Here is a 26,673-nt window from a genome sequence, read left to right as displayed (position 1 = left end):
ACACACCTACAGTGACTCTCTTAATTAAGTCTCCCGCACTGCTGCGAGGTGTGTAATTACAGCGAGACCTGACTTAAGCATCCACTCGAGGGACTAACAAAAAGAATTCTTTACCAGAGCAGGGAGGAACAGAACTTTACTGAATAAATTTTTTTTAAAGTATATTTTAGGGGAAGTTTATTAAACAAAGGAGGGTAATTATTCTGGCTTTTCTTTCTCCCCAAATTCGGATGATGCCTTTAATGTACTGAGCATTACCACAATCAGCTTTTCTTTTCCTACCAAAAGGATACTTGAGAAATTCTGTCTTTTAACAGAGATTACTTTAAAAAAAGTGTCAATTAGTGCAAATGGTGGCAATGATCATGCAAAACGAACTATTGTTTATCAGAAGCTCAGCAGTTTTCCCTCCCTGCCCAAGCCCAGTGACAGATTATTTTTAGTGAAAGGGCAGTACTCAGGAATGCAGTTTAAGGGTGCTAAAACCACCCATTTTCAGCACTCTACCGGGCAGCTTGGCCTTGCAGGTACCAAGAATGATGTGTCTGGAGGCAGCTGGAACATCAATGGTGCCTCCCAAAGAGCTGTAGCAGTTGCAGGAGGTTGGGTTTTGACTCTTGCTGCTCCAGCTCACTGTCAGAGGCCTCAGTTCTGCCCCCGAGGTGGCAGCTGGGCTGTGCACCCCCACACACAGCACAGGGTATTCATCCAAGCCAGCAATTATTTCAGGTTCCATTGCTATTCCGAGCACTGCGGTGACACGGAGAGGAGAAGATGTGCCACCCATCCCGCAGCCCCAGTGATCTCCAGCTGAAGGACAGGGAGAAGCTGGAAATAGTAATATCAGAAATAGCCCCCGAGGGGCTGTCAACCCTCAAGTCCCACCTTCAGCAGCATTCTGAGTTCATGCTGTGAGTGAAACTCCCAAATTGCTCACCAGGCTTGCAGCGAACTTGGTGGGGATTTTGCAAGCATAAGGCCCTGGAGGGTTTGATGCCATCTCTGTTTTATTTGGAAGACTGAGCTTGGAGCAAGATTTTATGAAGTGTGCATTTCTATCTCAAATTCTAGATAGCGTTAACTAGAAACCCACATCCTCTACTGTCACTGGATTTGACAGAAATCATCCCTGGCTGCAGAAATTTGCTGCAGAGCCTCAGATTTTCTTTAATATAAAATAAAACAACCTCAGAGACAGCCTTGAAAAGTAAAATCCAGGTGCTATTCCACGTGCATTTTCTCAGCAGAAAAGCTGTTTATTCTCTTAAGTGTATCACTGTTGCCCTTTTTTCTTAACTCAGACTGTCACAGTGATTTTGCACTGCAGGGCTCCACAGAGTCCAACCAGCAACGCTGCAGGAGCTGAAAGTTGCAGCAGCAATGCAGGAGTGAGCCAAGGAACCAGGTCAGAAAAGGGAACCTCTCTGGGTACCTGCTGCACCCTCAGGTGTGAACTTGGAGCTATTCCAAACCAGTAACTCCTAAGAGATGGGAATGTCAGTGGATCATCAATTCTGAGGCATAATGACAGCATTTTAGTGCTTGCTATTGTCTCACCTCTGTTTGCTCTAGCATAGGTGTCTGCCTGGGAGGTTTAGCTCCCAAATTCCTGATGGGGATTCCCTTTAGCCAGCAGCTTCCCATGATAATGCTGGGAACGATCAGTGTAAATACTCCCTGTGGAAAAGCAGCTTATTTCTCAGAATGAGGTTATTGTCCTTTCAAATAGAGTAACAAAAGACAAATTTACTGAGTATACAACTCACTGAAGTCCTGTGTATTTCAAAGATACATGATGATTTCTTTAAAACTTGATAGATTTTTTCCCAAATCAAAGGATTTTGTCTCATCACCTACAGTGAGATTTCCCAGAGGGCCTGAGACAACACATCCTCAGTCTCTTGGACCTTGGCTAAACTGATACATAATGTGTGGAAGTCTTCTCAACAGGAACAAGCAACTCTGGAAAGCCAAGATTACCACTGATCTGGTTTGGGGGGAAAAAAAGAAAAAGACAACTGAAATGACATTGGACATTCATTAGCAAAGCATTGTCAGAACACAATAGAAGAACAGACACAAAGCCAGTCCAGATTCTGTGGTATTTCCTAAAGGGCTCCCTCTGGCACATGGCTATTCCCTGCCAATCCTTCTGTATTGTTTTTGATAATGAATAGAAGCTGAACAGATGATTGTTGTATTGTCCACTAAGTGATTCATTTACATTAAATAGTGCTCCAAAAGTAGGATTTGGGTGGACTTTTTTAGTCACTTCAGTTATTTATTTATACAGTTTAATTACTGTCTTTTAACTCTCCACTGTAATAATTATTTCCTGATTGCTTCAGCTAAATTAGTCCTCTGAAGTCAGTGGCCCAACAAGCCCTGACATGAGAAGCAGCATCCACGCGTTTTCAAAGGTGCTTAATTTTGAATGACCACCTCTAGGGAAGTGCTCCTGATTTGGGAAGGTGCTGAGATTCTTGAGTACCTGCAGGCCCCCGGTGTCCCTGGTGCCTGGCACTGAATGAAACAGAAACTTTGCTGCATAAACCATCACAGTTGCATGAATTTCTCTGTTAACCTCTTAACTTCTGCTACATCTTCACCAAGGTTCTTGATTAACCCAGGGCTTCCATTGCAATTTCAGATTTTTCTTACAGAGGTCAAAAGTTGTGTTTTGGTTTGGTTTGGTTTGGTTTGGTTTGGTTTGGTTTGGTTTGCAGATGTGACAAATGTCATGTGCTCGAGGGTATATTGTTGGAGGAGAACTGCAGTGTGAGAAGACATTTAGCTCCAAATCCACATCCAAGATCACTAATTTGGATGTACTAATGGGTGGGGGAGGATGACATGTACTGAAAGGCTCTTTGATGGCTGAAGAATTTGATGAAATCAACACTCCAGGCCTTTTTATCTCCAGTTCTCTGAGAAGCTGCATGACTTTGTTGAGTGGCTGCAGTTACATCTCAAATTCCCTGATTTTGTAATCATTCTCTCCTCCATATTCCGTGTACAAGACAGGGAAGCATCGACACAGAGAGAGGAAAGGAACAGTCCCAACAATGTTGAGTTGTCCATGTAACGTGGCCTCAGTTTAAACCTCCCAGGGCAGAGCAAGGCAGCCTTTGCAGGCTGACATTTCCTCAGTCCCCCCTCCTTCCATTTGGGAAAAACAAACTTGACAGGCCTGTGCCAAGATCCCAAAGAAAGAACAGAAGTTTGTTTTGAAGAGTTTAGATGCCTCTACCTGCCAAAATGAGGCAAGATTGACTTTTTGCAACCAGTTTCCTACCAGCTCCTCAGCCAAATGAACACAGAGGACAAGAACATTCCAGTTTCCATTGTAGCCTTCCAGCTCCTTGCTATTCTTTACTGCCCTGGCTACATAAACTGGGCAGAAGCTGCTGTGTGACTACCTGAGCTTTAGGTTTCTGTTTGTGTCACTTTTTTGTTACCCTGCTTCAGAAACTGCCTTTACCTGGCCAGTGATTAAAGCAAACTACCCACCCTCAGGATCTCCCTGAGCTTCACCCTTCTTCAGGGTTATGTGGCATCACCATCAACCCAGATGAGACTTGGCAGACACAGAAATAAAACCATCCCTCCCTTTGCATAAACCCACAGAGCACTGCCAGGGCTTCCCCTGCTGGCTTCCACTTTAACCCTGCAGCGTTGCTGTCCCTGTGTTCCTGCTCTCCCAGGGGCCTGGATTGCTCAGTGCTCAGTGGCAGCAATGGAATCAAACACTGCATTAGCAGCCCCATAATAGCTGTGCTCAGTGGAACCCAGCTCCCTTCATTAATCCAGAAAACGAGAGTTGTTTTCGTACATTTGAGAAGCTAATTATTTAAGTGCTGGGAATTAAGGCTCATCAGATGCTGGTGACTGAGTTTGGTTTTGCATCCCAGGGGATGGAAGGAGACCAAGGGAAGCTGGTTTTGCACAGGTGAGCAGTACTAGAGCTGGGAACAGATCCCTGTCTATCTGGTGCATAAAAGCCCCCTCTCTTTTTCACACCTCCAATGACTCAGAGAAGTTGTGGATGTCCAGAGAAGTTATGAATGCTCCATCTCTGCAAGTGTTCAAGGCCAGGTTGGACAGGGCTTGAAAAAACCTGGTCTATTGGAAAGTATCCCTGCCCAAAGCATGAGGCTGGAACTGGATAATCTTCAATATCTCTGGATAATCTTCAATATCTCTTCCAACCAAAACCAATCTATGATCCTGTGATTCTTCCCATTCAAATAGATTTTTTTAATCACCACTGATCAAATAATTCTATATATAGGGTTTTATTTTTTCCTACCAGGAAAAGGTGTGCCTCACTTGAGGCTGACCTAACCTTTATATTTTGCAATAAATCAATATTGTCTTGTCTCAGGTGGGTTTTTAGAAAGGGAAATGAGCTCACACCATTTGTTCTCCTATAATCAGTTGTCCTTCAGCCTTACCTTTGACCACCATACTCAGAGAAGGGTTTAGATAGAAATGCTGCTCCCTGATCTTACAAGGGACCTTCCAGTGCCTTGGGAAACAGAAGATGAACTGGGTGAAAACCCCCCTCGTCTGTGAGAAACCACAGATGAGGCCAGATCTGCTGTTCTAAACAAAGTTTTTGCAACAGAATGACTTGCAACAGTAGATGGGTGCTTTTGACATTTTTCCCAGAAAGTGACAGAAAATCTATTGATGCTATTGCCAATAACTATAGGCTAAGGAACAGGGACTTGGTTCCTGGATGTCACTGGATGGATCCCCTCTTCATTACAAGCAGCTTGCCAAGAACAAATGTTTCATTTTTTATGGAGATAGTCAATGTCCTGTGCTGTCTTCAGACACTGAGGGAGTGAACTGCAATGTGTGTTCATTTGAAGCCAGATGTTAAAGTATTGTCTGGATGTAATTGGATTGAAAAATAGCAGGAGTGACATTTTAGCTCCATTCAAGTCAGTGGCAAAATTCCTGTTGAGTTCAGCTGGGGCCAAGATTTCACCCTCTGACAGTGCTGACAGGAAATCTAACGAGTGATCTCCAGAAAAATAAGCACAGGCATTGTGTTTTTCTAGGACTCTTTTCAATCCATGGGCCATGAATCCTTGGAGTCTTGTGCACTGCTTTGAAAAGGTCTGCAAAAGATCTCAAAGACAAGGAATTTTAGTGTCAGTACCTTTAAATTTGCTGTACAAGGGACCATGATTCCAAGGGAGGATGTCAAGAGTTGATTATCAAGTTCAAAGTCAGCTTGATCCACTGAAATTCACCTATTGTGCAATCCTTGGACTGACAATCATCCTTCTGGTATAGGTGGGACTTTCCAACCCATTTGGTTTTGTAGCAAGGTCAGTACTCCATCCCCAAGATAAACGACAGGTACCAATGTTTCCCTACAGACCTTCAGGTGTCTGAGGTGACTCAGCTGAACTTTGTAGGGATTCAGGAGGAATCAGCTTCAGGCAGAATCACACAATGTGATATCTCCAGAGCTTTCAGCCCTGCAGCCAGACATACAACCTTATCTGTTTTGAAGCCTTTGGATTAAGCAATGGCAGTACTACTTGAATGGAAGTTTACAATGCTTGGATGACCAAAGGCTTGAGCTCAGGGAAAAAAAAATTCCTGAAGATTGAAAATAGGGTCATTTTTAAGAGGTAAAAGTGTTCCTTTTAGGCTTTAAAATGTTATTCTCTGTGTGTTTTGGTAAGTGGAGTTGTTCTCTAAGTTCTTTCCTTTTAGAATGTGGAAGAACTTGTATTTTTTAGAGTGCTTGAAAAAATGCAGAAGAGGTACTGAGGAATCTTCACGTACTCTGTGTTGGTTATTAGCATGGAGAGCCCTTGAGCTTGCAGGAGCAAAGCTCCTGAACATCCCCCTTCAAATCCACTTGTGGAGCCAGGGGCTTCAGCCTCTTACAGGTCCAAACTTAGGCCAGCTCCACTTGTACTCCAGGGTTATGGGAGGAATCCTACCCAAATCCTTGCTCACACACCTGATCAAAGGGAAAGGTTCCTGTACCTGAGAATTAAATTGAACATTTTAACACATATCATGGCAAAGCATGCCCAAGTGATGAGGTACCAGTTGATTCATGGCTATCCAGAGAAGCCTAGAAGTGCCACCTTGGGATGACATGGATAGAAGAGGCAGTTACTTTGCTTTTCCATGTGAAGAACACTGCTTCTCCCCAGCTGAGCTATCATGGAATGCAGATGACTCTCTGGAGGAAGACTCTGCTGCACATTTGCAGTGTGTTTTAGCTACTATCAACATTTATATTCCACTGGCATTTGAGGGTAAGCACTAATTAGCATAATCATCAATGCTTTAAAATTAAAAATTCTTCCAAGAGACACAGGAGGGATTGAAACTATTTCGTTCCCCTAGAGGCAAATCCTTTCCCAAGCTATCTGCTGCACCAAAAGGTTTTATTCTAGAAACATTCCCAAGCTATGCCCAAGAGTAAATTAAACTACAGCAAACTTGTAAACTCATGTGTGTGTGTGCAGCAAGAAGGCCCTGATTTGAACAACTACAGCCTGACAAAATGTTGTCACTATTTTCCACTCCTGTTTTGTTTTGGCTGCTACTCTGTGCTGTTGTGCCACCTTTAGTGTGTGGGCTGCAACAATCAAGAAGTGTTTGTAGGGTTGGAAGTTTTTATATTTCATAGGAAAGATTCTAGTGTCTTCACAGGACAGAAAGCAAGGGGTTTAATGACACGTGTAGAGTTTTGCCTCAAGCCCCCCAAATCAGGAGCTGGCCTCAAAAAATCTCAAAAGCCACTGTCTTCTACACTGTTCCAAAGTGGATTCTTACTCTGGTTCCAATTTACCACAAGAACCCCAAGCTGAATTTCTAGCAAAAATAAACCCCTTTTATGGAGAATAAGGTATCTTTGGGGAACTTTAAGTTTGCAAGGTAAGACCTATAGTTTGGAAATGTCACCTAAGTTGATATTTAAATTTCTACATTGCTGCCTTTGGGAAATGACAGTGGGTCTCACCAGGTGTGGTCCAGGATGGGTGTCCTCCATGTGGGTTCTTTGTGGCTCACAGGATGCTCCTCACATCCTCAGCCGGGCCAGAAACCTCCAGGACAGGAGTAGTTAACTGTGCTAATTGTTCTGGAAATGGCCAGAGAGGGAGATCAGTATTTTTCCAAAGGTTTTCTCTTTGAGAGAGAACCACTAAAAAATGTGTTTCTTAAAACAATTGCATTTGAACTCAGTTTGTGTTATTTCTGCATAAGACACCACACCCTACAGGGAGTAAATCCAGGGACTCTGCAAGACAGAGTGGCATAGAAATCTCCGTGAAAATTTCAGTCTGCAGGACATTGAACATATGTATCGTCTCCTGTTTTTTCAGCGAGATGGACTTAAATTTCATTGGCAGAAATTCTCTCTTTTATCTTTATCTCCTGTTTTGATGTGGTAGCCATGGAGAAAAGCCCCAGATTAGTAACAGTAGGTTGGTGCAGAATAAGAATAACTTTCTGCTTGTATTTAGACTGTAGCAATATCAAGGACTTTGTTTAATTTGAAATATTCAGAGAATAATTATTAGATGCTGTTAGGACACTAATCACCCATCCTGTTCCCTTCTATGCACCTTGAGCTGGCAGTCCTTTACTTCCCTCTTTTCTGAGGGATGTTTAGGTGGTTTTCACAGGGGAGGGGCTGGCTCTGACTCCTGCTTTTGAAAACTGGTTAATTCTCCTGCAAGCTGGGTTAACACGTGAAGGATGTGCAGCACCAATTTTTCCCTTTCCAAGGAGGTGTAGGCTGCACTTTGATGACTTAATAGGTCTAATGATTACATAGGGTCAAAGAGAGGGTACAGCCTCCCTCCACATTCCACTCATAATCTTCTGAAACATTCAGCGCAATTTGTGTACACAGCGGGATAATCAGGCCCTCTCCTGGCTCTTGGCATCTTTTTTTTTCCACCTGTGGGGCAATTCCAGGTTTATTACTGGAGCATAATCCCCAGACTGCATGGAAGAGGGATTTCTGGGAGAGTCTAATAATCAGTGTGAGCCAAGAGATGCAACAATTACAGGTGTCCCACGCAGAAGGACAGCACGTCCTGCTGCTGCCTCAGCCTGGGGGCACAAACCCAGCTCTTTTCTTAGTCCTACATTGCTACCAAACCTTCTAGCTATATACAAATCATAAACTAAGTTTCCTACTACCTAACTTGCTTTCTTTTTAACACAGCAGCACCTCTGGAGGAAATGGAAAGCCCTCAGGTGATTGTCACAAATTTTTGTATTTATTTCTTGCAAGCTGCAGCAGCAGGTAAGGAAATTGGACACTGTATGAAAATCTGCAAGGTGAAGATTTCAAGGTTACAGCTCCCGAGGAATGTGATTAGCACGCACTGAAAAATGGGATTGGTGAGATAATTCACCACTTATTTCCTTGTTGCACAGTGTTTGCAGTGCTTGTCTAAGAAGCCTCTGCAAAGCCTCCGGTCTCTCTCTTCCGAAACCACAGCATAATTCCCATCCTTTCCCTCCTGCCTCACTCCATTATGTAACCCTATAGTGTGTGTGGTATACAAGCTGAAAACTATGTACAGATTCCAACATTTTTCACTGTCTTCCCATTTCCTTGTATAGGAAAAAGCTGAAATAACACCAGTTCTGCTTATACACCGCTTTTGTCTCTTCCCTATGGAAAGACCAGGATGCAGGCAGGCGGTATGGAGGGACCATATATGGTCCTGGGAGCCCGTCGGAGCGTGGCGCGGAGCTTCTCCCAGAGCCCGGCAATCCCTCTCCCCTCAGGAGATCCCTCTTCCCTCAGGAAACCACTGAGGGAACAGCGAGAGCGGGACCAGCGGATGTGACAGCAGCGCAGGCTGCTCTGGGAGGAACCTCCCCCTCGAGGCCGCCGCCAATCCGCTCTCTGTTTGTAACATGAATGACGCCCATCCCAACCAATCGTACCGCCACCCCCACAACATAGACCCCACCTCTTATTTTAATTGGTCATTTAATCTGTCAATCGTTGGGAATGTCCCGCCTCTTTCCGGCGGGGGAAATGCTAGGTAGGAAGGGTGGAGGGGGAGAGAAGAAAGGGAAAGGAACCAATGAGACAGTAGGGATGGGTAGATTGACATGTAGCTGCACCAATCGTCGCGCTCCTTCCCCCCGCCGCTCCCTCCCTCGCGGGCGGCGGGGCAGAGGGGGCGCTCCTCCCGCACCTTCCCCGTTGGTCTATCCCACTCCGGGCCGGGCGGGCTGGGTTGAGTGAGCGGCTCGGACCATTGCTCGCGGCGGGCGGGGGGGGCGCGGGCGAGGCGGAGGAGGAAGGAGCCGGCGAAGGAGGCGGGGGGGCGGTTTAAAGGGACAAGAGCCGTGCGGGCGCCGGCGGGGGAAGCCGGAGCGGTGGCGGGCGGGGACTCGCCCCCTTCCCCACACACGCCCGCTCGCACCGCGGCCAGGGTCGCCGCCGCCAGCGCCCCCATCCCCTCCCTTCCCCTCCGCCCGCCGCTTCCACAGCGGCCTCTATGAGGTAGAAGGGAGCGGCGGCCACTCCGGGGGCGGCAGCGGCCGCTACAGCCGCCGCCTCCTCCTTCTCCTCGCCTCAGAGCGCCCCATCTTTGTGTGTGCGGGAGAAGGGCGGGAGGGAGTGCGCGCTGCCCGCCCGCCGCGCTTTGTTCGGAGCCGGGGGGCCGTGGCGGAGCCCCGGCTCTATGTGCCAGCGGCTCCCCGGCGGCGGCGGCGTGAGGGGCCGGAGCCCCTGAGGGCGGGGGGGCCCCGGCCCGTGTCGGTGCTGCGGGGCGGGGGAAGGGGCCGGCTCGCTGCCCGCCAGCCCGGCCCGTGTGCGGGCGGATTGATGTGGGGGGGTCTGACATGAGTCCGCCGGCGGCCGGGTGCTGCCATGTGACCGGCTTCAAGGTGGAGAACTGGAAGCAGAACCTGCGGGCGATTTACCAGTGCTTCGTGTGGAGCGGCTCGGCCGAGACCAGGAAGCGCAAGGTACCGGGGGCGGCTCGCATCCACCCCCCTTCCCTTCCCTTCCCTTCCCTCCCTCCTTCCCTCCCTCCCCGACCCACCCGCCGCCGCCTCGGGGAGGGGACGGGTCCGGTCCCCCTCCAGCCCTCCCTCCTTCCCTCCCCACGGGGCAGGTGGGCCCGAGCTCCCGCACGCGGTCCTGGGGGGAGAGAGGAAGAAGCGCTCGGTGCCTCCGGGATGGCGAGGGGGGGCACCGGGATGGAGGAGGGAACCAGCCCCGGTGGGGCCTCCCTCTCTGCCACCTGCCCCGGCGGCTTTTCCGCAGCGGGGCTGTTCCGCAGCGCCGCCGCTTCCTCCTCCTTCTCCTCCTCCTCCTCCTCCCGGAGGTTTCCCGGAATACCGGGGGGAGGGGAGGCCCGGGGCACCGGGCACGTCCGGCCTGTGGCGGAGCTTTGTGGAGCCCCGCGGGGCCGCGCCCGAGCCCGGGGGGCTGCGCGGAGCACAATGGCTGGGAGCGGGTCCCGGCGCCGGGAGCTGCGGCTCGCTCGGTTATATGTGTCTTTTTCCTTAAAAAAAGAAAAGAGCTGCTCGTGCTGATAATGCACTGGGAAAAGGGGATTCCTGCTCTGGTGGGGCGGGGGGCAAGGAACCAGCTCTGCCTGGAGTACAGGGAAGGGCAGGAGGGGTTTGCTCTGGGAGCTGTTGGCGCCTGGAAAAAAATCCCTGTAAACCAGGCAAAAAGCAGGAAGAGTGCTTTCCCCCACCTATCTCCTATAATAACATCCTTATTACAAATGCATGTTTCTGGAGGGCTTCTGTCTGCACTGTGCAACTAATTACTGTTTTTCCCTAGAATCAACTAGTTTTTACTTCAAAGTGACTTGGCAGATTTCTGTCAGTCGTCGCATTGGTGACTGAGGAGGGGAAGGCAGCAGCTACACGGAGCAAAACTTGGGGTTTGGGACAGCACGGATTGTGTTTTTGTTGAAACAACCCATTGAAAACTTTCTGATCCCAGTGCTTTGCATTAAGCTGCTCAGCTTATTATTTGTGATAGAACTAGAGCATGAAGGATGGACTTAAAAGGGTGAGGTGCAGAACCATTTTTCTGTGTTCAGTTCACGTTCTCAGGATAATCCAATTTCCCAATTTTTTTACCTAAAGAGGAAAAAATGGAATCAGAGAAGAAATACGTTTTAAGTGGATTCAATTACATGATAGCCCTGCAAAGTATAGCTAGACTTGTTTTAAATATCTTACAATTCCCTACGGGTCAATATTCTATTGGTCATTATTATATATATTATACACAGGTCAAGTATATTAGTCAAAATCTGGGTTTATTTAGCCTATAGCATGTTAAAATACAAATTGGGATATAGTAGATGGTGCTTTCAGCTTAAATGGAGAAAAAAATGAATATGTGCTATGGAAGAAAAAAATGGCAAGTGAGGTATGAAGATGTATCAGACAAATATAAAGCAAGTGCTATGTGGAAGAATGAAAATAAAATTTCATTGGCAAAATTACCTTTTTCTAAATATGGAGCATCCTGTGTAACCTGCATACCTCTTGTGTGCTGCAACAGCTTTTTCCTTCCGAAATCTAATATAGGGATGTGTTTATCATTGCTCAAGAAAACAGCTGGAAATACAAAATATTCCATTGTAATCAATCTGTTCTCACTTCCTCTTTGCACAGCCAGGCTCATAAAGCAGAACAGGATTGTTTCAAAATTATCTGTCAGCCTAGGGAAAACACCAGTTTTCCTAATACATGCTAAAAATGCTTTTCCCTCCACTTTTTTTTTAAAGCAGGTTGCCAGTATGAAAACAGTTGGGTTTCTGAATCCAGCCCACGTGAAATATGTGGGTGTATATGATCAATATAGGGGAGCAATTTGGGTAGCTAAATTTGGATTCAATTCCCTGTCTGTATTCATAAGGATTGAAGAAAGTCTGTAAATGACAGTTATGGTACTGTATTCACCCTTTATGTATATGCTCAGGAGACCTTCTTACATGGAATTTTAATTCACTGAAATTCCCTGTCCGTATATATGCCTTACAGTTTTACATGTAAAATGAGAAAAATTATGTTTTCTGTTTGGCATATTTATAGTCTAATAACCAGAAATAAAATTACCTAGATAGTCCATATAACTGGAAAACAATCCTTTGTCCTTTATTAGTTTACATATACATATATTATGTATATTTGTATATATATTCCAGGAGCAAGCTGTCACTGCTTAAAAGCACCTATTTATTGGTGAAGATTCTTCTTAATCTTAATCATAAAAATGATGAGGCTAAATTAAAGGTTTATTAGCAAGTGATACTCTTTTTATTGCATGATCAAGGGCCGTCACATTATATGTTTATCACAGGAAACAGTCCATATATGTAATTTATCTTTATGGAAAGCATTGAGCAATTTAACTGTTGTTCACATGAAGGTAGGTTCAAAAAATGCCTTGGCTGTTGGCGAGAGCCAGATGTAAATGGTTCTGGTTCTGGAATGGTAACTACTATTCCTCCTAAGCCTGTCTTAAAAATCCAGGGAGCAGTGGGAACTGCAGGGGGCAGAAAGGGTCCGTTCTCTTGCTGTACCTACACTGCGTTCTGCCTTGGCAGACCATTTTAGTGCTGTGCTATTCGGTTTTAATACACACCTTTTCTGTGAATAAGCTTTTACGAGCTCCAGCTCGTGCTTCAGTTTGCTTTACAGCCAGTGCTTCCAGCAGAATGGCTCTAAAGCCTGGTTTATAGTGGGAAAGCTGTCACCTGAACATATATTTCAATCCTCAGTCAGAACCAAGGGGCAATGATTTATGTGTCTTTGTAGGCGCTGGGATTGTGGTGAAGATTTTCAGTGTTTTTGCTCCCGAAGCGTTGGCTATGCCAGGATTGGAGCTGTCATCACGGTGCATTGTTGTATCCACACGAGGAGTGAGGCTGTGACTTGCCTCATCTCACTGCATCTTGGCCAAACTCAAGTGCAGCACTCGTACAAGCTGTTCTAGGCACAGGGCTTGCTGTGGTGTAATTGTGTTGCTGGTGGTGAAGCCCAAGCAAAGACAAAACTGTCATGCTGGTGAGTGGAACAGGAGAAGAGGGAGAAATCCAAAGACTGATTCTTGAAATTGTAGTTATTGTGATTAAAAGTTGGAACTAGGTTTTAGGGCTCAAGTTGCGTGTAAAGTGACACAAAATTAGGTGGACTGTGTCATTGTTGGGACTTTGACTTGTAACTCTTGATTTTTAATTTGCTGTGGTTAAAATCTGTTTAATAACCTGATGGCAAAGCTCATGTTTCTGTAGGCCATGGACCTTACCGTGAATATTTTGATGTGAAAATTACCTCACACTTAATTAAGTAACACTCCAGAAGAGGTCTTAAATTTGTCACCACTACTCCCCATTCAGGAATTATAGAGCAGACAGAGAATGCTGAAAAGGCTTGTGCCAGACCTTCGTGTCAGCTTTTTCCATTTTTTCTGTAGGGTCACACTTGAAACACTTGTCTTATTCCTTTAGAATTATAGATGAGAAAAATCTGTTTTGCAGTGCTGAATGTAGCTTTTGTCCCCATCAGTGAGCAATTACACATGTAGATGCATCTTTGTGTCCAGGAGTTGGTAAGTAGTGGTTTCATTGCTGGAAAGGCAACTGAATTTATGATTAAATTCCCTCTTCCTAGATTATATGCCTTGGAGGAAAACTGTCTCGTTCTGAATGGTTCTTACTATCACTACCCTGAAAAGACTCTTGATGATAAAAGTAAACTGGTCATTGTGACCACAGTCGTGATATGCACAAGATTCTGTGTGGAATTTCAGAGTGTTTGTTCAGTGCTTCAGCCAATAGATCAAAGAATAATTGCCTGTCAGGGGCTGTGCTCTCTCACTGACAGCAGCTGCATTCTGGGGTTTCTGCCTGTTGGAGAGCTTATCTTGTTTTTCCCATTATTCTCTCTTTACATGGGTCCTACAGACCAATTGGTCTTTTCAGATATGAAGAAACATTTGCTTTTGTAGGTGATGACTTTTCATCAGGTATCATTCTCCCCATGAACTTGTGACTTTGTGTGGCTCCTTGTAATATTTTGACAGATAATCAATTCTTAGACTTAAACCTGAAATGACTTTGGTTCATTTCCTAACTTTTAAAGTAGAAGAAGCTTAAAACAACTTAGCAGATAACTGCCGTGTCATGTTTTCAGTAGCAAGTATTGTGGTTCACAGTCTAAATCAGTGTGTCATGTTCTTGCTAAAGTGACCTTGCAGTCTTCAGGGTAAGCTGCTGGTGGAACTTCTCATCTCGTGCCTGTTGAGGCACGTTTGCCCTCCAAGGGCCTTGCCCCACGTACCTGTCCAGGAACAGGGAGATGTTGCTTAGGTGATTTGCTTCGTGCTGTATCAGACAGGCCAGGAACCTCACCAGGCTGTGCCACCTTCTCAGGCTCGGTGTTTGGATTGCTTAAATTAATGAGGAAATCTTAGCTTGTTTTTCTTTAACGTTTTTAGCGTGTGCACCAAACTTCTGGATTACAAATCCTGTGGAACATTTGAAAGAGGAGTCCAGGATTCAAGAAGCATGTGTCTCTTTTTCAGCTGCGTACTCTGCTTTGGCTGCCTAAGTGAACTGTCTGATTGACTCAGGAAGGATGTTCTGCTTTGCCATGTGCTGTGGGACCTGCCTTCTCCCTGAAATCCCATGAGAAGTGTCAAAGTCAACTGCAAGCTTCATTGTTCAGGAGGTCTCCAGTTTCATACCGGAGCAATCTTCCTTAGTTCTTAACCACTAAGGATTAAAAAGGTCCTTAGCCCTGCTGAAGGTAACGTTCTCTTTCCTCTCAGTGTGAAGACACAACCTTTTGTGTGAGAGACATGAGATTGTAGCTCCATCCCCAGCAGAACCTTGTGTATGTGAGACGTGCCAAATTGAGAATGCTCCACTGAGTTTATGTCTCTGGTGCTGAAGAACATAATAGGAGACCTTCCTCTTCCTAGTGGTGTTAATCCTTATTTTGTATCCTCTACCGTGTTTTTTTTTAAATCACTTGTAGGTTTCTGGGCCAAAGGTTAGGAATTAGTCTTGCACCGTGAACTTGAAGGTGGTGAATAGCAATTCTTAAGTTGTGGGATCTGAACCATCAGAACTTTTCTGTTTTTTTAACATGGATGAGAGAGACAATAAATGCAGTTTTTTCCCTACTTGTGTTTGTTCCCTGTTGTAGAGCAAGAAGATAGAGCTGCACAAGCTGATGATGGAAAAAATAGGGATATGTTGGACAAGAAGGCTTATTTCTTTCTTTCTGTGGTCTTATCAGCAGTCAAAGGTTTGCTCCTAGCCAAGCTGCTTGTCAGAGTAGTTGTGGCATCTCTTTAATTTTGTCTGCATTCAACGATTTTATTTGCTTAATGCTGAAAGCTTTTAAACTGAAATGACAGTGAGTAGTGTGAAGGTGAGCAGGGTGGAATGGCTTTGTTTGATTTGCTGGACTATGTGTTGAGCTTTAGTTTAAGCCGTCAGAGCTTTAAACCCCAAACAAAGGTTAGGTGATAGCCTCATTTTTGTTTCAAGCCTTAATCTGTAGCGTTAAGGTGAAACCAGAGCTGCAAATTGCTTACAAACCTTGTACTCTCCTCCTTTCATTTGAGGATTTTCTGTTTCAGTAACTGGTGTAACAAATTTAGAGGCAAATGTTACTGGCTGGTAGTGGAAGTTTTCTGCTTGTGAATTGCTGACTCCCCTTCTCCTGAATTACTGCTCCTTGAGTTGAGCAAAAAAAAGTGTTTTCCTTTGGGATGGATTCTGGGGATCCTTCTTCCTAACAAATGCTCTTGCAACTGTTAGTTTGATTCCCAGTGGTAGCTGATTTGTTTTAAACCAGGGAAAGATTAACTCTGTTCAAAACGTTGTGTTTCCCACATTAAACCAAGCACCCACAGTTTTTCCTGTTCAAGTGCAGATCTATGGATTCTTATGAACTATGAATTCTTACGAAGAAACTGGTTTCTTTTTGTCTTTTTCCTGGTAAATATAGGGCTTTTTTTTTTTTTTTTAAACAGCCACACCTTTCCATTTCACTTGACTGACAGCTGCTTTAAAAGGTGGGTCTGGGTTTTTTATTACTTGCATTCCCATGGTTCTCCAAGTATTTGTAATGTGTCTGTAGCCTGCAGCAGCATCCAAGGTGAGGAGATACATGTGTCCTCTTATTATACATCAGGTATAGTGGCATCAGGAGAAAGGCACTTTGAAGGTGACCCGTATGCATTTCACTGGCCTGTTCAAAACATTATTAAAAAATAAATTATTTTTTCCCCACCCTGCAAAGAACCACTGTTAGAACCTTTCTAGACTTGGACAGAAAGAGCTGCCTAGAGCCACTGTCTCCAGTCTCTTGTTAACCTGTGGCCAGTGGGGCAAGTGAGTGAAATGCTATAATGACATTACAGTTTATTCTGTTATCCTGGACTGTGTTGTCAGCAAGCAGTGTTGGAGCTTAGGGAGAGCCGTATGTTATCTGAGAGGCCTGAATTGGGAACCTTTCCTTAGCAGAAACAGTTCTAGAAGCTGATAGATCTGTTCTGACTGGATGAAAGCTCTGTCTTGGTAGTTGTATTCTCTTACATATTGATTTGGCAGTCCTTTATGTACACTCGGCTTAATTCAAGCTAAGAACTTTGCTGCATTAGCTGGTAATAGAATCAATGTTGTAGAGAGTTACTCCTTGCAAAATTAACCTGCATTCTGTTTGGGAGTGGGACCACATAATGCAACTGGCACAGCAGCTCAAGAACCATCTGTGGTTTACTTTAGTGCTGGAGCAGCTGCCATGGTGCTGATCTCTCTCATTTAAGAGAAAGAATCATTTTTTCTGTCTCAAGACCTATTTGAGGATCTGCAAAGTGAATTGTTACCAGACACCGGTTGACTCAAAGTAACCTGAGATTCACTTTATCGGTTGATAACTGATTAGCAGCAAGCAGTCTGTCCTGTCACATTCTTTTGTGTGTGGAATACTGCAAATACTCGACTTAAGTAGAATGTTCTTTAAGGTTTGGTTTTATTTTCTTAAAACCTCTCAGTGATATGTAACACTAATGTAAAATCCATGATTTTTTTTTTTTGCCTGTCTCTGCTACTTTTAAAGTTGGTAAAGAGAACTTTTTCCCCTCCTCTTATTCTTCCTTTCCTGTGTTTAATGGAGCTTGAAATTAACGTGGCTCTTCTTTTCTACCTCTTGCATAGTATCACTGGTGATGTCAGCATATCCCTGGTGGGAAATATATCTATGAAAATCTACAGTGCACTAAATTTGTCATTGAATAAAAGAATTGGGTGTTAGACAAGGTGAAACTCGAAAGAAAGAGAAAAAAGTGGGTATTGGTAACAAGAGTTGTTTTCAACGCTACTCACAATATAGTGTGTTTTTAATGTAACTATTGAGGCTAGTGCAAGTTTTGATATCCTGACTCGAATTCTGACATTAAACGTGACAAATACATTAAATATCCTCATATCTGAAGTAGTGGTGAGAGGCAACTCACTAACTGACACTGCTTAGTAGTAAGTCTGAAGACAGAACTGGGATTTGACTGAGCTTAAATGGTCTCGTCCTTGTACCAAGCTGGTTTTGCCATGGCTGGTTTGAACACAAAGCTGAGCTCTTCTGCACATACATGTGAGATGTGAAAATATAACTATTCATACATTCAGTGAGTCAAAATTAAGATGCAGAGATTATAAATCTACATCTCATTCAAGAGATCATTGGAAAATCTCCCCTTTGTCATTCGTGCCTTCATCTGGAGTTCTGTGTTGCAGATCTTCCCTAGAATATTAAACCAAGTTTTCATCCATGTGTTAATCCATAGTTTTAAAAAGTAGTATATTCAAAAATCACCTAGTTATTAGTCCCTTTATTTTTCTTAAACACGTAAAAGAGCTTGCACTATTTGATTGTAGTTCGGTGATGGGCACGATGGAGTATCAAACACCCATGTGGCACCGAGTTCCATTTGCCTCGCTTGTCACTCACTCAGAAGTTCATGCATCCAAGTAGCCCCTTTTAAATAGGGTTTGGCTTTGGATTCATCTCACTGAATTGACTGCCAGGGCTTTTATATGTATGTTTTGCTTCTGTTTTTAAAGGGCTTTTGTTTTTGCATCAAGTACAGACTTGAATTACTTCAGTGTTTATCAGCACAAGGAGAGAAAGGAGCAGTTTAAAAGCTTTATTTTTGCCTACCTCCCCCTTGCCAACTTCTACTTAAAAAGTATCTTTCCCTCTTTGTGTCTTTGTACAACCTGATGTTATTTCACAGAGTTTGTCTAATTACAGTTTGTGCTTCTGTCCTCTGCAATCAGTCTTGTTATTGCATTGCAAGTGAGATTTTAAGGGACCTTGTCCACAATGTGCATGGTAAATAAAGGTGAGATTTATTGCACAGCAGATGTATGACAGCTCGGTAAGTGCAGACAGCTGAGATAGCTGACTGATTTCAGTGCCTCGTTTGTGTTAGGTGAGCTTTTGTGACCCTCTGGCCTCCAGGGACAAATGCAAAATTTGTCTTAAGGTTTGATGTTTTTCTTTGCTGTGCTTCATTATTTTCATATTATTGCCCAGTTTTGCTTTTAAATGGATCTCTGTCCTGTTGGCAGCTGGTGACCAGGGTGAAACTCTCATTCACATTGGCCTCTTTGCATTGCTGACTTCTGCCATGCTCTCAGCAAGCATCCCCTCCTGAGAGCTTATTATTGGATATGTTTGTCTGCATGATGAACACTCAGTTCTTCGGTCACTCATGACTACATTTAGTGGTTTTGGTTCGGGATGATCTTGATGTGGAGAACAGGATGAGAAATGCAGTGAAAATAGTTCCAAGAGTTCCTGCAGTTCTGTGCATAAAGAAGAACAAGACTCTCCTCTGTCATGATGAGGCTGTTCCCTAAGGAAATTTATCTTATACTGTCTTCAGCATAATTTTATCCTGCTGCCCTTTGTGATGTATTTCCTTGTCACATAGTAGTTCTGCTACTTAGAACTTTCCTTGCTGTGCAAGTTCCAGTGTTACCCCAATAAATTAAATTTCTTTTCTGCATCTCTTTGCAATAATTATGTCCTTATTGAGAGGTTTTGGGGAGTAGATGTTTTCTTTGTCCATCTTAGGCCATGTACTGCAAAAATCTGACTGTAGAAAAGCAGAACTCCAGTTTTGTAGTAACCTGGAGAATTACTTTATTACAGAAATTCTTTATAAAGTTTAACTCTGTAAGTATGTTGTACCTGTACATTGAAACTGGCAGACAAGTTCTTTCATGCAGTGGTGAAAAGGATGCTAAGGAGAAGGTGAGTTAGCAAATGTGACAAGTTTTAAAATCTTGAATTGAAATTTGGAACCTAGTTATAGATATGGGTTCCAGTGAGGCACAAGTACATGATGGATTTGGTAAGCGATTTGGGTGAAAAGAATGCAGAGAAAAGCAAGAGATGTGAAATTTGAACTTTTCTGTGCATTATCATGGAGACTGGTGAGTGAGGAACATGAAATCCAGCTCTTCAGCTGTGGGTGAACAAGTCTTTCCTTAATAGTGTAAGGAATTACCAGCTCTGGGCTGCACATTCCTGCTGTTGTACCATTGCTGTGTCATGTTTGTGTGGTTGTGCCCTGAGCCAGAAAGAGCAGATAAAGATGAAAATTATTTTTTTCCTCTTCTTACTGATATTTCACCAACGTGAGCAGTGACACTGGGAGGCTGCATGTGGCAGCTTGAATAATAACTGCTGCTGTGCTCTGGACTGTGCCAGTGACAGACCATGTGTGTTGTCCTAATGGTGACTTCTTCTGTAGAGTTTCTAATATTTACTTCATCCAAAAAATTCTGTGAAGGAGCCCCTGTGAGTGCTGCAGTGGTGTGCTTGTACCTGCTGTTCTCACAGGTGAGGCACTGGTGTGTGCTGAACCTGATACGTGAAACTTGTCCTATGTCTGCAATTGTTGGAACTTAGTCCTGTATGCAAATAAGTTACCCCAGTTTCCTTGTGAAAAATAAATGAATCAGGGAGTGTAGAATGCCTGTAATCTGTGATCAGCTATTACAGCAAATCCACTTTTCATATTATGTTTAATTTAATGAAATGAATAGTGTTTTTCCAAGTAATCAAGTTATGAGCCACTTGTGTCCCTCTTTAATAGGCCCGTCTCTAAGTTAAAATTTCCGTATTTTATAATCAAACTCTGGTAAGCTGATGTAACTTTTTTTGTTGGTTTAAAGCATGTGGTCGTGGGGCATGTGCCTAGATCATGCTCCTGCTGCATGTAGTTGAGGATGATGGGATAATGGGACTGTAAATTATCTCTTTATGGTGCTGGTTTTCCTCTGGCCTCCTCCCTTGTGCAGTGCAGAGCAGCCCCAAGGCTGTTCCGAGCGGTGCCAGCTGGCTGGAGCCCTGGGGGCCGCTGTGCCAGATGGAGACAGCAGCACTCAGTGAAAGCCAAACGTGCTTCCCGGGGTCGTGGAGAGGTGCAGCCTCTGCAACCCCGCCAGGGATCCCTGGGCAGGAGCTGGCCTGGGACTCGGTAACTCCTCTGCTGGTGCAGCCGTGGGCTGGGCTAGGGCATCTGTCAGGCTTTTTTTTGGAGTAGATTCATAATACATTATTCAGCTATTAAACGTTTTCAATGTGTTAGCCTCTCCTTTTTCCTAGTTTATGCTTTTGTACTGTATCTGTGAAATGTTCAATTCTGTAGCATGTACAGATGCTCAGTATTGAGACAGATTTTTTCAATTTGATTAAGTGTGGTGGTTCCTGATGTGTTGTCCTGTTTTTTTTCCTGACTACTGAAAAATGCTGTTATCCATAAGATACTCAGACTAGAAAAAGCTTGATAATGCTGACATTTTTAGTTTTTTCATTTAAATGAAACAAGACTCCAAACCCTTAATTCTACTGTCTGAAATGACAACTTTAGATATACTCAAAAATAAAAGCAGAAGTTTTAATCCCTTCATTTGCCTAGTTGATTTTATAATTTTTACTGAAAAAAAAATTTCTTGGAATACCATTGAAATCAGTTGTTGATTACTGCACTGTATTCAGCCCTGTGGCTTTTCTTGTATTCCAGAACAATCTTAGTGTAGAATAACCTCATCTGCACAAGATGTACCCCACAAAACCCATGTGTTTCAATATTCCCATCTTGTGGAGATGAGGACAATAAATGGGTGAAACTCTTGGAAGAGTCCAATTCCCCGGTGGCTGCTCAAACAAATCTTTGTTTTCTAGAGGAGCTGAGATACACCAACCTACCCAGTTTCTTCACTCTCTTGATCCAGAAGGCTTTGTTCTTACTGACCCATTAATGCAGCTCACACTTCTAATCCAGCAGCCCAAAATAGCTGCCAAGTCTGGGTTTTACTGTGGTGGCATTTGCTGCACAGGTAGTTGGTGTAACCCACCATGCAGAACTGCAGCTGAAAACCCCCCTGAGCTGAGGCACATGAGTCTATTTTGGGCAGATATTTCAAGTGTCTGATTTAAATAAGGTAATAAACCCAACCTGATAGTATGTACAAAGGACTTATTGGAAGAACAATATAGTTTGAGTCAAGTCTCCCTGTCAGTCTCCAGAGCTGTTGGATATGAGTGAAAATGGGGAAGGAGGGGATGTGCCTTGTAGTTCCTTTGCCCTGATGATTGTGCTAGAGGAGTGAATTGCAAGGAGAATGGACCACAGGAAGTGGTAGTTACCATATTCCAGCCTAAATAGTATTTATCTGTGCTCTTGAAGAGAGAATGATGGTGTTTTTGTGATCTCTTAGGGCATGACAGAGGTTTGGGAGTGATCATTCAGTCTTGTATTAGCAAGGCAAGTGATTTAAGGCTGAGTCTATCCTGAAGGACAAACCAGCTTGCAGTGGGAAGCAGTGGGAAGAAATGTAGGGTGAGAAATAATTTAAAGGCTTTAGATGCATTTCCCGGATTTCTATACAAAGTAGATTTTTTCAAAGTGACCTTCAGTTGCAGGAACTGTTTTACTCAGTGTGTGCTCCTCTTTGCTACACAATATTTTTGCTACTTTTTACTCGGAGAACCTTTAAATCACAGGGAATTGGAGGTAATTTCCTAGCAAGGTAGTAAATGACTTGCAATAGGTTCCTTCAAAATTCTCAACACATACTGTTCTCCTAATTCTTTCTTTTGCAGGTGTGTTATATCTCCTTACAGGTATCTGAAATAAAGCTTTTCAAGAAAATGATGAAATTTTCCTTTTGTCATGCAGAAAGCTCTGTTCTATGTAAACCCTTACTGAGTGTGATGCCTGCAAGACTATTCCTGTCACTTTAAATACTTTTCTATCCAGCTACTACTAATAGTGAATTAGTTTTCTTTCAAGACATGAAATCCTTTTGTCCTGCTCTTCCTCAGTGCTGAATCCTTTAACCTCACCAATTCATATGTTTCAACTCACACTGCTTAACTTCTTAAAGTATTTCCTTCAAGTTAAGGTCTTGAAAGTAGAACATATGTGAAATCAACTCTTAACAGCATTAATGTACTTCTGGTTCATGGAAACAAAGTGAAGTTGCATTAAAACCGAAATTGATGATTGGTGGAATCTCCAAACTGTTTATTGAAAAAAATTTAGCAAACCAGATCAAAGAGCAGAAGTCCTGCTTTATAGTCCTGCCAATTCTGTAGGGCAGAAGAAGGTCTAAGTATGGTGAGTGTTCAAGCAGGAAGGAGACTCCACTGTGTTTTCCTCAGCTTTGTGTTCTTCACTTCTGCAGTTTTTGGTTTAAGAACTTATGCTAAGGAGCTTTGGTTCCACGTTTCTTCTCTCTGTGGCCAGTTAGCTGGAAAACGGGTGACCAGGAGAGACCATCTCTTCTCAGCAGAGATAGTTTTTGATGTAATTTCTTCTCTGACCTTCCAGTGAAGCCAAAGCTGGTTTTGAACCTGCCCTTAACTCACAAGTCATAGTGAGTTCTGCTGCCGAGCACACAAGATCTGACAAATTTTGTAATGTCCTCAGTTGGACTCAGTGATCACACCAAGCCTTCAGAGCCACTGTTTTCATAGCAGCTTGGTTTGACTGGATACTTCAGGAGTTTTGTGTTAAGCAGGAGGAATCTGGTGCATTGTTTCCCGATTTTTGTTCTGTATCTGTTCTATGGAGCACATCCTCTGTGACAGACAGTACCTTGTTTTCAATGGCTACTTTATTCTTTTTTTCCACACCATGAGTTTTCCTTCGTGTTCCTACTTCTCTGGCTGTACACTGCCTTTTTCCCTAGAAATTATCTGTTTGTTTACAGTTTAGACAAATGTCTACATTTCTTTGCTCCTAATTTCTCGACGTGAGCCCACCCTTTCGAGCCTAAGCATGGAGCACTACTCCTGACACAGAGTCTGAGCAGACTGTTCCTCATGCCAAGGTTGTAAGTGTTAATCTTGCTGCAGACTGGGGTGATAATTCATTGCTGTCACAGCAACACATGCTGAAAGTTGCTTCTTGCCAGATTTGTTGGCTATATGCTACACTAGAGAAAATTATTTCAAGAGTCTTATTGCATAGCCAGATGCTGCAGAACTCGTGCAATCAACCTCCCCTCCCCCCTTTTTATGGCTGTTCTGACTTCAGGGAGGAAAAACTATTATACACTGAAACACATTCCTGTGTAACACTAGTCAAGACGTGGATGAACTTCTGATTGTGGCTAATTTTTCTGGTTTTTCATGTAGGGAAGTTCTGGTTTGTGTTCAAGATAAAAAGGAAGGAGAGCTTTTAAAGAAGGATGAGGGGAATTTTAAAAGGAAATTAACATTGTCTCCTGTGCAATTTCAGTTGTGTTCTCTGCCATAGTTGGGTGCTGTGGATATTTTGTGTTTTCTTTAAGAGCTAGTGACTAGGTTGGCTCAGTTCTTAAGAACTGTAGCCTCTGCCATCTGTATCCTTAGGATCTTTCAAAAGCAGGAGAACCTTTGTGAACTCTGGATATCATCATATCTTGGCACTGGCCTAAAGATGATGTTTGGTTTAGTTATATCTGAGATGTAGAGCCCTGAAGAGGAAAATAAGTGGGTTTTTGGAACAGGATTTGAGTCCCCCATAACAACTTAACATTTGCTCTTATATACGTGCTGTAGAAAAATGCAAGTTATGTAGGTTTTTTCACAAGGTATCCATTATATTTTGTGCATTGTGGTGTCTGATTACCAGGGAGGTGAGGTTTACTGACTGTTTAATCACACAGAAATACACTTTTCCCAGTGTATTTCCAGCATTAATCTCATCATATCCAGTGGCTGGCTGGGCATTGTGTCACCAATAATTTTATCCTCTCTTGTATTTTAAGAGAAGGTGCCATAGAAGTTACATTATTATGAATGTGTTCCCATAGGACAAAATCCAGGTAAAAATGCAGTGTTGGAGAGTTTATTATTACCCACATTGTGTGTCATGCAGCACTCCCCTGCTTTTCATTCCTTGTGCCTCAATTCTTTGCACTTCCAGATCACAGGAAACACTGCCCTGAAAATCAGAACTATGAAGGGCTTCTTTTAGACCTGAGCAAATCACCTCTCTGCTTGGCAGGGAGAGCTTTTCAGCAATTTAAGATACTCTAAGAAGGCCTGAGGCCTCAATGCTCTCAAATGGTTTTTTAATCCTGCTGTAAATCATAAAGGCCATGTATTTGTCCCCAAAACACCACCCGTGTTTATAACTATGGAGACAAAGCAAGAGATCAGGACTAGAAATCTGTACTGGCTCCCATGGAATATTTTTGCTCTAATCTATGTGAGATTACTGGTGATTTGCAATTGTAATACTCTCCTGAAGAATCCCGAGGTTTTGCTTCAAGCTCTTAACTGGTTTTTCAAGTGCAGTATGCCAAGGAAGTTCTGGCTTTTGTTCAGATAAAAGACTTTATAATTCACTTTCTCCCTCATTCCCATGTTTCCCCTTATCCCACCCTATCCTGATGTTTTGGTTTGTGTATGTGTCAGCCTTTCATTTTTCCATGAGCAGGGGCTTTAAGAGCCCAGTGTGTTCCTGTTGCTGGAGTAGCCTGCACAGCTCTTGGGAGCTGAGGGGAGAAAGGTTGAGTTCCCTGTTCTGTTGCTGGTCTCCACTCCCACATCAAATGATGGATTGAGGCTCAATCTGTGCATTAGAGATGTTGAATTTATTCCTGATACTGTTTCTGTGAGTGCAGGAACAGGAATTTGTTTAGAACAAATTGACAGATGAGTTCTCTGTTCTTACCAACATTCAGATTGCACTGTGGTTATTTTTAATAGCAAATACAATATCTTTTTTTTTTCCTTTTTAGCAATGCCAAGCACACACAAATGTCTGCTGCTATGTTATCTTTGGTGAGGGATTTGGAGCTTTGATGAGCTGCTGTATATCAGCTAATGTTTTCTTTAAGTGTTGGTAAGTCTGTCTGAGTTTTGGAAGCTGGGACAGGCTAGATCCATGGAAGAATGTGCAAAAATACGTCTTATCTGCCAAAGAAGATTTGTTGGTATGATCAGGGCAACAAATAATTAAAAGTTTCTGAAAACTGTTAAGGTTTGTGTGATATGGGGAAGAAGGAGAGCAAATGATAAATGCATTGCTTCCCTCTTTCCTAGTGAGACTGCTGTTTGAGATCTTAAAGTCCAGCTGTTCCCTCCTCCCAAATCCAGTTGGGAGACAAGAAGTGTTGAGTTGATCTGGTTCAGACCTCAGTCATTTACAGCTTTGGGGCAGAGCTTATGGAGTCCTACCTTGTGATGATGTTTCCCTGTTGGAATGCAATGTGGTAACTCGTGAGATTGCATCAGATGGATTCCCTGCTTTAGGGGAAGCTGTGGATTCCAGCAGACCATCCATGTTCATTTGGGGAGAGAACTGAAATTGAGAAGGGAAGGCACGACCCACAGAGCCCTTGCTGCTGTCTGAACATTGACTCTGTAATTGAGTCTTCTGCTTGATAGAAATAATTACCTTCTAATGCAACAAAAAAGCTTTTTGTTTCTGTATGGAAGATAAGTAAATGGAAAATGAGAGATGGAATCCTGTGTAACATCTCCTACAAAGTGAGGGAAGGAGGAAGAGTTGGAGGGCAAAGCCTCTTTCTTTTGGGTGGGGAGCTGAGGGAAGAGTACTTTTAATATGTTGGTGGTTTGGGAAACCCCTGAGCAGTGAGGATATGGCAGGGAATTCACTAATAATTCCTACTGGAGTGTGGTAAAACAACCCAGAGTTCTGTTCAGGTGTAATGATCCCTCCAGACCTTAAAGAAGAAATGGGATTTCAGGCTGATTCTGTCAGGGTGGTGTTTGGTGGCACTGCTGATTCTGCCCAGCCCAGCAGTGTGTTCTGTACACTATTGTTAACATGAGGCCTTGGCACAGAAACTGTTGGCCAACTTTGATTTTCCTGAAGGCCGTTGTAAAGTCAGCAGAAATTACAGTGTAGACTCAGCTCAGAGGGAAGTTAGGGCTCTTTCCTGTGGATGGACTTTTTTGCTTTTTTGTCCCTTTCCTTTTAATGTTTATGCTTAAAATTAAAACCACATAACAAAGGAAACTTTTTCTATCAGTCTGAAACCCAAAACCCTTTCACTTGGTGCTGTAGTAGCATGTAAGATATCTTGATTGTACCAATACATCTTATTCTTGGAGAGTCTTGAAGTAACATAT

The 26,673-nt window shown here is 43.5% G+C and overlaps 1 protein-coding gene and 1 long non-coding RNA gene across 3 annotated transcripts in view; one reads left to right on the top strand and one right to left on the bottom strand.

The window, feature by feature from the left end:
• Positions 1-9,826: 9,826 nt before the first annotated feature.
• USP22 (ubiquitin specific peptidase 22) overlaps positions 9,827-26,673 on the top strand; it is a 91,525-nt gene continuing 74,678 nt past the window's right edge. For both annotated transcript variants that reach the window (XM_088174272.1, XM_014870914.2), the window contains exon 1: positions 9,827-9,987. In XM_088174272.1, the coding sequence (XP_088030398.1) occupies positions 9,862-9,987 (126 nt within the window). In that variant the 5' untranslated portion in view covers positions 9,827-9,861. The remainder of the gene's footprint in view (positions 9,988-26,673) is intronic.
• Positions 10,985-11,749, bottom strand: LOC148221873 (uncharacterized). The gene is made up of 2 exons (XR_015807175.1): positions 11,494-11,749; positions 10,985-11,121 (listed from the first exon to the last, which is right to left on the bottom strand). It is a non-coding gene; the product is annotated as an uncharacterized LOC148221873 (long non-coding RNA).

This window comes from Sturnus vulgaris, chromosome 16 (assembly GCF_052056855.1).
Source record: "Sturnus vulgaris isolate bStuVul1 chromosome 16, bStuVul1.hap1, whole genome shotgun sequence".
Classification (NCBI taxonomy): domain Eukaryota; kingdom Metazoa; phylum Chordata; class Aves; order Passeriformes; family Sturnidae; genus Sturnus; species Sturnus vulgaris.
This window is presented reverse-complemented; position numbering and strand designations above follow the sequence as displayed.